Raw genomic sequence first — 12,715 nt, 5'->3', positions numbered from 1 at the left:
GAGCTCTCTGTGTCCTTAAAAATATGATTGTTAGCCAGGCGGTGGTGGCGCATGCTTTTAATCCCAGCACTTGGAAGGCAGAGGTAGGCGGATCTCTGAGAGTTTGAGGTCAGCCTGGTCTACAAGAGCTACAAGAGCTAGTTCCAGGACAGGCTCCAAAGCTACAGAGAAATCCTGTCATATATATATATGATTTTTATTGTTATACCAAACCTAGTTTTACTAGGCATTTTAGCAGCATACACTTCGTATGCAGAAGAGGAGACTCCACACAGCTCTTTTAATATTTAACCATGGTAAGGCCACACAAATGTGACTGTCAGCCCAGATCATACGGCAACGTCTCCTCATACCTACTACAGTGAGAACCAATGACCCAAGTAGACAAGTTAGGATCTTTTAAAACTGAAATGGGGAGAGATGGGGGGGAAGTGTTACAAAGTTGTGGGGAAAGTCTAGAAGAAGTTGACCAAGGAAGGGCTAGAGAAATGAAGCCCTCACTCTGGAGAGGGGGTGAGGTGGGGGTAGGTTTGGAGCCCTGATACTTGTCACTTGCTTTTTCTGTGATTTGAGGACTTGAACTACATTTCCCTGAGCTGAGTTCAGGCGTTTGAGAGGCTGGACCATCATAATCCATCTCTATCATTGGGCTCTGTGAACACCCGGCAATGTGGAGGCGGTTTATGTTACCTGAGTTCAGAGTCTTAACTAAGACTGCTGCTATAGTGACAGACTCGTCTAGCGGGGTCTGTGGAAAGGTACCTCCCTCACCACGGAGGAAGAGAGCATGGATGGAGAAAGACAGAGGCCTTGACTTTATTAGATAATGGGCCCTGGAGGAAGAAGAAATTGGAGCTTCTGGATTTGGGTCACACAACCCTAAGAGGGAGGAGCTTCAGATATATCTAAGATGCCATCTGAATATCTGCCTGAACCAGGCTGTTCCCGACTTTAACCAAACCAGGAAAGTAAGTTCCCCAAGTGGCATCCGAAGATGGGAGGGAAAACAGGAGGTTCTTGCATTTGTACATTTCACCTCCACTCAGAACCTGGCTTGCAGATGAGCCCTGAGTTTACACCAGGGAATCAACGGGGGAGCTATTTGGACCTCACACACCACTTTGCCAGTTTCCGTTCTCTTCAATTATTTACCGTCTAATTGTCTACAGTGAAACAGAATCTGCAAACAGAATCCAAGATGTGGCCTCATGAGCGATCCGGAGAGAGCAAGCTGAAACTGTGATAGTTTTGTGTCAGCTCGACACAAGCTAGGAAGGAGGGAGCCTCATTGAGAAAAATGCCTCTTTAAACCTGACTGTAGGCAAACCTGTTGGGCATTTTCTTAATTAGTGATCGATGGGGGAGGACCCAGCCCATTGTGTAGGGGGCCAACCCTGGGCTAGTGATCCTGGGTTCTATACGAAAGCAGGTTGAGCCAGCTATGATGAGCAAGCCAGTAAGCAGCACCTCTCCGCGTCCTCTGCACCAGCTCCTGCCTCCAGGTTCCTGCCCCACTTGAGTTCCTACCCTGACTTTCCTCCGGGATAGACTATGATGTAGAAGTGTAAGCCAAATAAACCCTTTCCTCTCCGAGCTGCTTTTGGTCATGGTGTTTCATCGCAGCAATATAGCCCTAAGATAGATATAACCGGAGCATAAGCAGGACACCCCCTCCTGCATCCAATGGCCTTCAGGGACTTAGTGCTGGGTGGAACCAGCACAGGGCAGTGACAGAGCCTGAACTGGAAGGAACCTCAGAAGTCTGATCTAGTCTCTGAGGCCCAGCACTTCTTCAGGGTTGCTTTGGGCCACAGTCTGGACTTGGCCCTCACTTGTTATGTCTCCAGATGCCCCTAAGTTCTGGTTTCTTTTGTTTCTTATTTTGTTTTGTTTTGTTTTTTGTTGTTGTTTCGTTTTTAGAGACTAGGTTTCTCTGTAGCTTTAGTGCCTGTCCTGGTACTGGCTCTGTAGACCAGGCTGACCTTGCACTCACAGAGATCCACCTGTTCCTGCCTCCCGAGTGCTGGGATTAAAGGTGTGTGCACACGGTCCAGCAAGCCTCCCGAGTGCTGGGATTAAAGGTGTGTGCACACAGTCCAGCAAGCCCTGGTTTCTTCATCATCAAAAGACAGAATGAGAAAGGGAAAATAAGACTCTCTTTAGATTGAAAAGACTGCTATGACTAGTATTTTGTCAATCATAGGAAAAATATTAGTAGCTGTGAAAACAGGAAAGATGTCTTAAAGTAGAAAACAAAAATACAGATAAAATTCACTGTACTCGCACTGCTTGTATTTAGCTACTTTCCTCATTGCTATAACAAAATGACAGGCGAAGCAACTTAAGGGAGGAAGGGTTTGTTTTGGCTCACATTGGACAGCACAGTCCATCAAGATGGGCAGCAATGGCGGCAGGAGCTTGAGGCCATTGGTCACGTGTCATCCACAGTCAGGAAGCAGAGAGGAGCAAAAGCTGGTGACTGCTCACTTTTTCATTTTTACTTGGTTCACAACACTAACCCATGGATGGCGTCTCCCTTGGTTAGGATGAGTTTGCCTACTCCAATCAGCGGAATCCAGAAATTGCTTCTCAGACATACCCAGATCTCTCTCTCCTAGGTGAGTCTCGTTCCTATCAATAACTGATACTACCCATCATGTTGCTCAATAGGATTTTCTCAGGAACATTTTGATATCTTTTCTTTCAGCATTTCTAGACAACTATCTGCAATACAATTGAGAAATACTATAATTTTTTTTAATGTTTCTTTGTGTGGGGCGGTGGGGCTCGTGCTACTTCATGAATGAAATCAGAGAATAATGTGTGGGAATCAGTTCTCTTCTGCTATCGTGTGGGTTCTGGGGAGCAAACTTAGATTGTCAGGCTTGGTTGACTGGCAAGTGCCTTTACCTGTTGAGCCATCTTGCTGACCTGAGAAGTATTATTTCTGTCTAGTTTTCCTACTGACATTTTATAATGAGCTTCTTCCCAGTGCCAATACATACTTATTCTAGTTTGCTCTTTTTTGCTGTCATAAACACCATGATCAAAGTCAACTTGCGAAGGAAAGGGTTACTTCATCTTACAACTCTCAGGTCACACTCCTCACTGAGGGAAGTCAGGGCAGAGACTCAAGGCAGGAACTGAGCCAGAGACCTCAGGGATGCTGCTTACTGGCTTGCTCACCTACTGTCTTATACAGCCCAGGCCCATTTACCTAGGGATGGTACTGCCACATCTACCAGCAATCAAAAAATGTCCCCACAGATTCATCTGATGGAGGCAATTCCTCAACTGTGATTTCCCTTTCCCAAGTGACTCTAGTTTGTGACAAGTTGACAAAAACTCAGCTGCATGGTATTCTTCCAAAACAAGATGCTTAATGATTAATTATTACATTGTAAGGAGGTCTGTGATTAGAACTCAGTGGATTCATTTGGTTGTGCTTTAAAAAGCGGCTGGGGAGCGAGGAAATGTAGTGGTAACAATTCAGTCACAGACTGATAGTGAGGATCAAGAACAAATCTGAAAACAGCTCTTTCCGATGGATCAACCTCAAGCAGCACAATGACCCCCCCACACACACGCACACACGCACGCACAATAATAGACCTGAAAGGAAGTGAGAATGGGATGAGGGACATGCATGACCCTGGTGACTGCGTCTAATCATGTGTATGGGCCTAAGAACGATGGGGCACTTGCTGCCTTTCTATTCATATTTCTTTCCAGTCTCTTTTCTAAGCATATGACCCCTGCCTCAACATTCTCCTAGCTGAAATCTACAGTATAAAAAAAAATCTAACTTTTTTTCATTTGTGTAAATTCAATCTTTGGGTTTGACTTATGTAAGTTTAGATTCAGGGAAAGGAAAAGTGTTAACAGGAAAAAAAAAATGAGTCTTCCATTTGCTAGTTAGGGTCCTATCTGTGCCAGCAGGTGCAACTTGATGTTTGCAGGGAAATTGGTCCAGGTCTTCCAAAATGGATTTTGGGGTAAAGAATGAAGGAAGAACCAGACACACCCACAGGTTGTAGAAGAACGCCACCCCCTTCATCCTCAGACATCTAGGGGGAGGGGACAGGGGTAAGTAAAGGCATGTTGCAGAAAGTCAGCGAAGCATCCACACCTGCTCTCTGTATCAAGTGTCCAGAGACTCCCTAAATAATTGAGACGCAGTTGGCGCCCTCCCAGGGCAGGTGTGGAAGAGTTTCCAGACCAGCAGCTCCTCTTGCAAAGCTGGAGCAGAAATGAGGATCTCATTACTTGAAAGGGGGTCCAGTTAGTGGCTATGGTGACCTCCTTCAGCCTTAGGATGTACCTTGAAGCTAAGGCACAAGAAACTTCTGGGGAGGCTCTTCAGCTGCCCTTCAGTGGAGGTTGAGAACTCGGAAGCCCACTGTCTCTTGTTTAGATCCAGGTTCCCAAGTGACCTTGAGATGCTTACTCAACCTTCCCAACCCTCACTTTCTTTATTTATAAAACAAAGATAGCAATTCTCTCAGATTGCAGTATCATATATAAGGGTCCTATTGAAACATAGTAGCCATGCCCAACTAAAACATAGTAACTATGTCCAAAGAATGGTATTACCTCTTAAGAAGGGATGCTCGGTGGTTATGTCCAGGGCTAAGGAAAATCTATTCTTTAGAAGTACACATTGTAACATGAAACCAGTATACTGTGTGCTGAACATGATGCTGAATATCTCATAGAGGATCTCAAAAAACTTACTTATGGATCAGTATTGCAATAGTTCAGAAATGTTATAGACTTTCCCTTGGTTAAACAACAAGTAAGGATAAAAGTTTTAAAAAGTCCATGTCCTTACTCTGTAGGTGAGTGGGCCTCCGGATGCAGTTTAGTGATTCCTAGGTGAACAGAATGGGAATGAGAGCTGATCCTTAGACTGAAGAAAAGCAGACTTGCTCAGCCCATGGGGCTAGACTGCCCTCTAGCGTTAGCCAAGTCCGGGGGACACGTAGCTCAGAGGGAGTGAGAGCTTTTCCTCTGAGGTGAAGTGCAACCTCCTCCCCACCTCCCCCCAACCCGCCCCAGCAAGCTCTGCCTGTGCCCTCATAGCGCCAGGAATACAGGCATACATGGCTACATCCAGGTCCTAAAGGTGATTCTGGTGGCGCAAACTCAACCATTCATGCTTGTACAGCAAACATTCTTACCCACGGACCCCATCCGAGTCCTTTCTAAACTTACCAAGGCCTCCAAGACAATCACCCTTCCCCACACTGTTTAGACTGTCATAACAGAACACTGGAGGTCAGGTGGCTGGACAAACAGCAATTTATTTCTAATAGTCTGGAGCTGGGGAAGTGCAAGGTTCAGGAATCAGCTCCTGGGGAGGGCTTGGGTCCTGGTTCACAGAAGGCAGTCTTGTTTCGCTGAGGTTTTAGCTGGTCCATCTTTGGGGCAGTTTGAAGGTATTTGAGGCTCATAAATTCAGTGATAACTAAAGACTCCAGTGTGTGTGTGTGTGTGTGTGTGTGTGTGTGTGTGTGTGTGTGTGTAGGAGGAGGAGGAGGAGGAGTCTCAAAGTTGTTGTACTTAGCTTTGGCCATCTCAGGCAACAGAAAACATTCTCCTGGATACTTCAGGTTCAAAATCAAATCTCTGTCACTTCATGCCCTTCTTGATGACAGGTGTTCACATTGCCCAGGTGCTTAAATGGCTGGTCAGACTGGGCTCTGCACCTCACTGTTCCTGGGGAGGACAAGTCTGGCCTTCTGGGGAGCAGATGTAACAAGGATAGGAAAACCTGACTCTTGAAGATAGCCTCATCAGTAACAAGAAGCTTCTGGAATTTGTGAACAACACTGAGCTCATGAGGACTCATAGCAAGTGACCATCTCTCCCTCCTCAGCTGTGCCCACTACATACCTTATTATCTATGCAGCAGACACAGCAATAGTCCCGAGGAGAGAGAAGCAGTGTGTGTTGACCAGGCCACTCATTTTCCAAGTGGTAGAGCAGAGATCTGAATCCAGTTTATCATCCAGTCTTCCAATTCGAAAGAAATAAGAAGCCAACTAAAACTTTTTTATTAAACAGAATTTATTTGTTGCAAAAGGAGCGGCGGGCTGCATTCCCACCTGGATCCCGGCTAGCTTACCCCCGAAATAATTACATGGAAACTGTATTCTTTCAAACACTGCCTGGCCCATTGTCTTCAGCCCCTTATTAGCTAACTCTCACATATTAATTAATCCATTTCTAATAATCTGTATATCACCACGAGGTCGTGGCTTACTGGGAAAGATCTTAACCTGTGTCCATCTTGGAGAGGAGAGCCATGGCATCTGCCTGCCTCTGCTTTCTTTCTCCCACAATTCTGTTCTGTCTACTCCACCCACATAACGGCTGGCCTATCAAAAAGGCCAAGGCAGTCTCTTTATTAGCCAATGAAAGTAACACATAGAAGACCCTCCCCCATCATTTATTGATTCTTTGGGAATTTCACATCATGTACCCTAATTCAGCTCATCTCCCACTCCCCCATAGCTTCTCACAATCCTTGCAGCACTCCCTCAAAAGAAAATTTTTAAAAAATCTAACCTAACCAAAATAAAGCAAACAAAAATAAGAACAAAACTAAATAAGCAAAACACCCAAACAAAAAACTTTCTTCACTTTTCCTCTTCCCCACCTCTCCAACACCTCTTCATTTGTCCTGGTGGCATCGAGAACAATGTGCCCAATCAGCTTTGCTAGCAAACATTCATTGCTATGAGTCACTGGTCTGGTTCAAGTTTCTGGCACACCATCATCACTGGGTCTTCACTGGAACTCCTCTGGGAAATCCCATGGCCACCCGAGTCGTGGAGATCCTGCAGGTATTGTTCCAGAGGACCAGTCCCTTCGCAGCTCAAACTAGTTTAAGCAGAAAACTGAATTACTGAGTTGAGCCTAGCGGTACGTTTCAGATGCAGGTGGAAGGAGCCAGGCTAACTACACAGCCTCTGGCTCCTCCTTTCTCGTGGATGACGTTTACACATCTTCTCCCTACACAGTAGGCAGACTAGATACAATCAGCTTTAATCTCCTTGGAATAGACTTTATGGCCCCAGGAGACTAGTGCTTGCCTTTCCTAATAACTGCATAAAAATTCCACCAACAGGCTATTTGGTCAAATTTAAACCACATGCCCAGCAGAGTGTTTGGATTAATGAGCCCTGAATCATGTGAATGCCAGTTGTAGACAAGGGGAAGCAGTGCCCACTTTGAACCATGCCAACTGGCAGGCTCGTGACAGGGCCAGGGAGAGACAGGTTTGTAAAGTAATGGATGAGGGACAGATATTCCTCTCCCCATGCAGTCCTTGTGTGTATCTAATAAACAATCTCATGTTGGTATGGAATGTAATCACAGAAAACCTACAACCACGCAGAACTGCCGCTTGAGTAAGAGCATACACTTACATATGCCAGAGGGATTTTTTTCTTTTGCCCCTAGTGGGAACTGGGAGACTCAGGGCTGGCTCGTCATTTTGTGGCACGTGTGGTTAGGAGTTGGTAGGAGGCAGGACCTCAGGAGTAGCCTCAGAATAAGAGATTCCTTCCCATAGGACAACCCAGTAAACACTTGGTCACCCAAGTGTTTCTCAAGACTATGGCCGCCTCCTAGTCCCCTTTAGGTTTCTTCAATTTGGATGGAGGAGAGGGTGCTGGAGATCCAGTGTCTGTGGAAATTGGTATATTTACAGGAAATGACCTTGACTAAGCTTTACCTGCCTTTTCTAGATAATACCCCATCCCTGTCCCATGCTGTAAAAATGGCATCTCCAGGAGAGATGATACCAAAATCTACGGCTAGGACTCATTTTCTTAAAGTGTTATAGCCTGCCCTAAGTCAGCCGTCACTGCTCTCAGACTTGCTGGTTTCCTCCTCATGCTGGAGCTTGCTTGCACCAACCTACTGCCCGCAAGCTCTACCACTCCCAGAACCCATCTCCCCCAGAGCCCATGTCCCGGCCTTTGTGGGGCCCCCAAGGGCTCCACTCTTTTGGGGCTGCTACTTCAGACTCCTGGGGCATCTGCTGTCTGGTGGGAGCTGGTTGTCTTTCCAGCTGGACCTTGCTTATTGCCTTTTCAGGCAAGCTATGTCAGAACTCCCCCTTCATGGGGCAGGGCAGGCTGGGTGGCTTGCCAGACCATGTAAGGGTCTGGCTGAGAGGTAGAGCCTGGAGCCAGACTGGGAATATGATCTCTACGACTGTGATTCTTATGCCCATAAAACTACTCTGAGGGTCAGAAGCAGCATGTCAGTGAATAATGGCTTCTTTGGGAGGCTCTCGAGAAACAAGATGTCTTTGAAATGCAGACTGTAGAATACCAGAGACTAAGTGCAGGGCTAAAGGGGAGGGAGTAAGGGGATTATAATTTCACAGATCATGAGCATAAACTTAGTTACAGCCACAGTGAACCAAGGACATGAGTAGTGTCATGGTGGAGTGGATATCGTGGGGGCGACATGTTGTGCACACCCCAGACATCAGATCATCATATAAGCAGCCTCCAAGTTCTTCATGCCCACTGTCCTGTTTTCCTCTCCTCTCGAGGCCTGAGTCCCTCCCTGGAGGGCTTCCTGGCACCACTTCCATGGAAACTGCACACACACACAACCTCCCACCCTCACCTAACTTCCAGAGAACAGCAGGCTGAGAGCAGGCAGGGGAGGAGGGTCACCACGCAGGGAGAGGGCAGACGAGGGCGAGGACAAATAAGGGAGAAAGTTTGAAACGTGCGCACGGGTTTTTATAAGAATTTAATTTCTCAAAAAAGGGGAAAGAATCCAAAGTATTAAAATAATCCTCTAATCTTTGTTCTGGAGGTCAAGAATAGGATGACAAAATAATTCATATAAAAAGGTCAGGCATAATTGTAGATCTTCCTCCCACTTGCAGGAACATCTTGAGATTCATGCCTCCAGTGTGATGCTCAGATTCCAACTACATCAAAGGTACCATGTGTCCCTGGCCAGGGACAGACTGCAGCTGTCTGGGATGCGCACCCTTAAATTCATGAAGGCCAACTTTCCCAGGGAAGTAGGTTAGACCATTTTAGGCACCGTTTCCGGTGAAAATGTTTAAGGTTTTAAGGAGTTGCCTCTCCTTAAAGATTCCCAATCTCCCCTTCCGAAGATGAGCATGTATAAAAGAAATAAAATTACACATGGAGAGTCTGAGGATGGCGGGGTTGGTCCTGGTCGAATGCCAAGAGACCTTACCTCACTGAGGTAATACAAGCAGCCAGGACTTCCTTGTCATTGATGTGAGGTGATAAGGGACAGCTCTCCCTTAGTTTCTGGGGGCAGGGGACTGGGGAAAGCCCAGTCTCTGCCAGCACGAATGGTTCTCTTCCTAAAGACTGGACTGTGTGGCCAGAGAGCCTGGCTGGTGGTAGAGCCTTGCCTAGCACGTTCGAGACCCTACGGTCAACCTCAGGAACAGAGATAGACACATACAAGAAGCTGGAATGGAATATGAACATTAGCTAAGACTGGAAATGCTGAGTTGAGCCAGAAGCATAGGTGAACTGTCCGGAAGGCAGACCCTTCTAAGAGGTGGGGATGAGGTTCTCTCTGCAGATCCTTGAGGAGCCCAACTGTGACAGTCTGCACAGCACAGTCCTGACCACCTGGCTCCTCTCAGCTGAAGTTTCTCTGGGGAACAGGGAGGTTCTCGTGAAGGTACTTTAAGCTGCCGTGCTCCGAGAAGTCTGAGACCACGTGGTCTTGGCCTCGAAGCAGCCACTTAGTAGTTAGCAATCCTTCCAGTCCTACCGGTCCCCGGGCATGGATTCGTGATGTACTGATTCCTACTTCAGCTCCTATTAAAAAGCAAAACAAAACAAAAAAATCATGGAGAAAGGTGTAGCTTTCACAGCCACTGCTGCCTGCTCTCCTGTGAGCCCACAATGAGTATCTTCTCTCTTGACTAACTTCTGGCCATCCTCCCTGGCCAGCAAGCTGGTGTTCCTCACCCAAGTGAGTGTGTTCTATACTACAGATGACAATGCCCCTTCCCCCACTGCCCTTCATCCAGGTGTATTCTGACAGTTTTACAAGATCTATCTGCATCAGTTTAAGCATCTCAATTGTTACCCCAGTATGTTTTGAAGTGAACAAAAACAAAGTCTAGTATAGAGTTCATCTCCCTAAACAGTCCTCTCCTCTCCTCTCCTCCCCCCCCTCTTTTTCTTTCTCTCTTTCTCTCTCTCTCTCTCTCTCTTTCTCTCTCTCTCTCTCTCTCTCTCTCTCTCTCTCTCTCTCTATATATATATATATATATATATATATATATATATATATAGTCTTACGGTATAGCCCAGGCCAGTCTTGAATTTTTCATCATCCTGCCTCAGCCTCCTGGGTGGTAGGACTTCGGGTATGAGCCATTATGCCAAAAGAGTATTTATTTTTAAAAGATTCACTTATTTTTATTTTGTATGTGTAAATTTGCGTGTACATATGTGCACCACATGTGGGCCAGTGCCTATGGAGGCCAGAAGAGAACATCAGGTCTCCCAGAATTGGAGTTACAGTTGTAAGTCACCTGATGTGGGTGCTGAGAAAAGAACCCGCATCCTCTGTGAAAGCAGCATGTGCTTTGAACCCAGGGCCCCCCGAATAGTCTTCATACTGTCAAAAGCATAGTCCTTAATACTCCTCAGGAATTTAGCACGAAGGCACCTGCCAGCTACTGCCAGTTACTGCTCATTTCTCTCCCCTCTTGCTCCCGAGACCAGGGATTTTCCTGGGTCTGGCTCAGTGTTCTCCACTGTGTTCGGTGGGAACTGGAATTCCCCGAGCATCACAACTTCATTGAGTGTGCACGGTGCACCTGGCCTCGGGATGAAGTGGGGAAGAACGAGGTCCTGTTACTGTGGAGCAGATAGTCACTGACAAGGGAGCCAAAGTACGGCCAGTTGTTACTTTTCTACAGTGCTGGAGTCCAAGGGCTGTGAAAATTAAATCAGAATCCCAATGTGACAGAAACGGCAACTCAAAGTCAATGACTGAGAAACTGTGGTAAATTCCCTTACAGCTTTCCATGATCAGGGAGAGGGGTTTCTCCAGGCAGATCATGTATTCCAAAAGGCTGGGGTGGGGGTTGATGGGGAGGAGGAGAGGGTGTAGCTCAGTTGCAGAGCAATTGCCTAGGATGTTGGAGGCCCTGGGTTTGATCCCTACCACCAAAGAGAAAAAAACCAACACCAACAACAAAACAAACAACTACACCAAAAAGGGTAAGGAGATTACAATTCTCAAATGTTGGCTGGGTGTGGTGGCACAAGCCTTTAGTCCTCACACTTGGGAGGCAGAGGAATAAATGTCTTTGAGTTTGAGGCCAGGCAAGTCTACATAGCAAGTTCTAGGATAGCCAGTGCTATGTAGGAAGACCCTGTCTCAAGAAACAAAACACCACCAACACACACCAATGTAGTAATAGGCCACTGGTTGGTTCCCAGGTGTTCAGCCCCAAAAGAACCACACAGAAACTATATTAATTAAATCACTGCTTCACCCATTAGCTCTAGCTTCTTATTGGCTAACTCTTATATATTAATTTAATCAGGGTTAACTCTTTTATATTAATTTAATCATCTCCATTAATCTGTGTATCGCCATGTGGCAGTGGCTTACTGGCAAAGTTTTGGCATGTCTATCTCTGGTGGTGGCTCCATGGCTTCTCCCTGATACTTCCTCCTTTCTCCCAGCATTCAGTTTAGTTTTCCCCCGCCTATCTAAGTTCTGCCCTATCAACAGGCCAAGGCAGTTTCTTTGTTCACCAATGGTATTCTGTAGAGGGAAATCCCACATCATACCAACACGCCAGCACGCGCGCGCACACACACGCGCACACACACACACACACACACACACACACACCTAACACCTCAAATATTCACAGAATATGCTACAAATGTCTTACTGGATGCTTGTTTAATGGTCCCTTGGAAAATCAGACGGCACAAACAACTCTAGAGAGCTGGACGTTTTATAAGTGAGGAAAGGACCAGGTGTCTATTTCTATGATCACATTTGTGCTGGTGCTAGAGGTGAACCCAGAGCCCTGAGCATTCTAAGTACATGCTTTGGGCTAAATCCCCCACCTCCCACCTCCGTGCTGGCTCCAAATATTGGTGCTTAGGCTCTGTATAGATGCCAAGACCAGCCCCTTCGGTTCTATGTGCAGTTCAAAGCTCTGAGGCAACCTGGCTGTGTCACTCAAGTCTGCAATGGCATGTTCTCTGGGGGCCACAACAGCTTGTGAACCAAGGTAAGTTGTTCCTGCCTGCATTGCAATGGGGGCACCTGGGCTTGTGCATATTGGGTCTGACACTGGCTGTGTGACTCTGGGCGAGTTATCCGACTTATCTCTAGGTGCCCCTATTTATGGAACAGGAACCAGGAGCAGGTGAACGGTCTGCCAACACAGGTGGGTAAATGGGCCTATTCTTGACTCTGTTCTTTATACAGATCACACACACGGCTGGAGGAGGTGTCTTTAGAGCCTGTGGTGGGAGAGCCACGGGGGACTCCTTTTCTCTGTCTTTCTTACCCAGTCCAAAGCGGTAGCCATCAGAGAAGCGAGTGCTAGCATTCCAGAACACGCAGGCACTGTCCACGTGCTGCAGGAAGAACTCCGCTGTCTTTTCTACAGGGAAAGAAAGAGGGACCAAATGAGGATGACCCGTGG

General features: G+C 46.7%; 1 protein-coding gene across 3 annotated transcripts in view; it reads right to left on the bottom strand.

The window, feature by feature from the left end:
* Positions 1 to 8,759: 8,759 nt before the first annotated feature.
* Aldh18a1 (aldehyde dehydrogenase 18 family member A1) overlaps positions 8,760 to 12,715 on the bottom strand; it is a 35,024-nt gene continuing 31,068 nt past the window's right edge. For all 3 annotated transcript variants that reach the window (XM_048452845.3, XM_048452847.3, XM_085693913.2), the window contains exons 17-18: positions 12,578 to 12,673; positions 8,760 to 9,842 (exon numbers count right to left, since the gene is read on the bottom strand). In XM_048452845.3, coding sequence (XP_048308802.1) covers positions 9,661 to 9,842; positions 12,578 to 12,673 — 278 coding nt within the window. In that variant the 3' untranslated portion in view covers positions 8,760 to 9,660. The remainder of the gene's footprint in view (positions 9,843 to 12,577; positions 12,674 to 12,715) is intronic.

Source organism: Myodes glareolus, chromosome 7 (assembly GCF_982192425.1).
Source record: "Myodes glareolus chromosome 7, mMyoGla1.1, whole genome shotgun sequence".
In the NCBI taxonomy this organism is placed as follows: Eukaryota; Metazoa; Chordata; class Mammalia; order Rodentia; family Cricetidae; genus Myodes; species Myodes glareolus.
The sequence above is the reverse complement of the archived record's forward strand: the minus strand, read 5'-3'. Positions and strand labels throughout refer to the sequence as shown.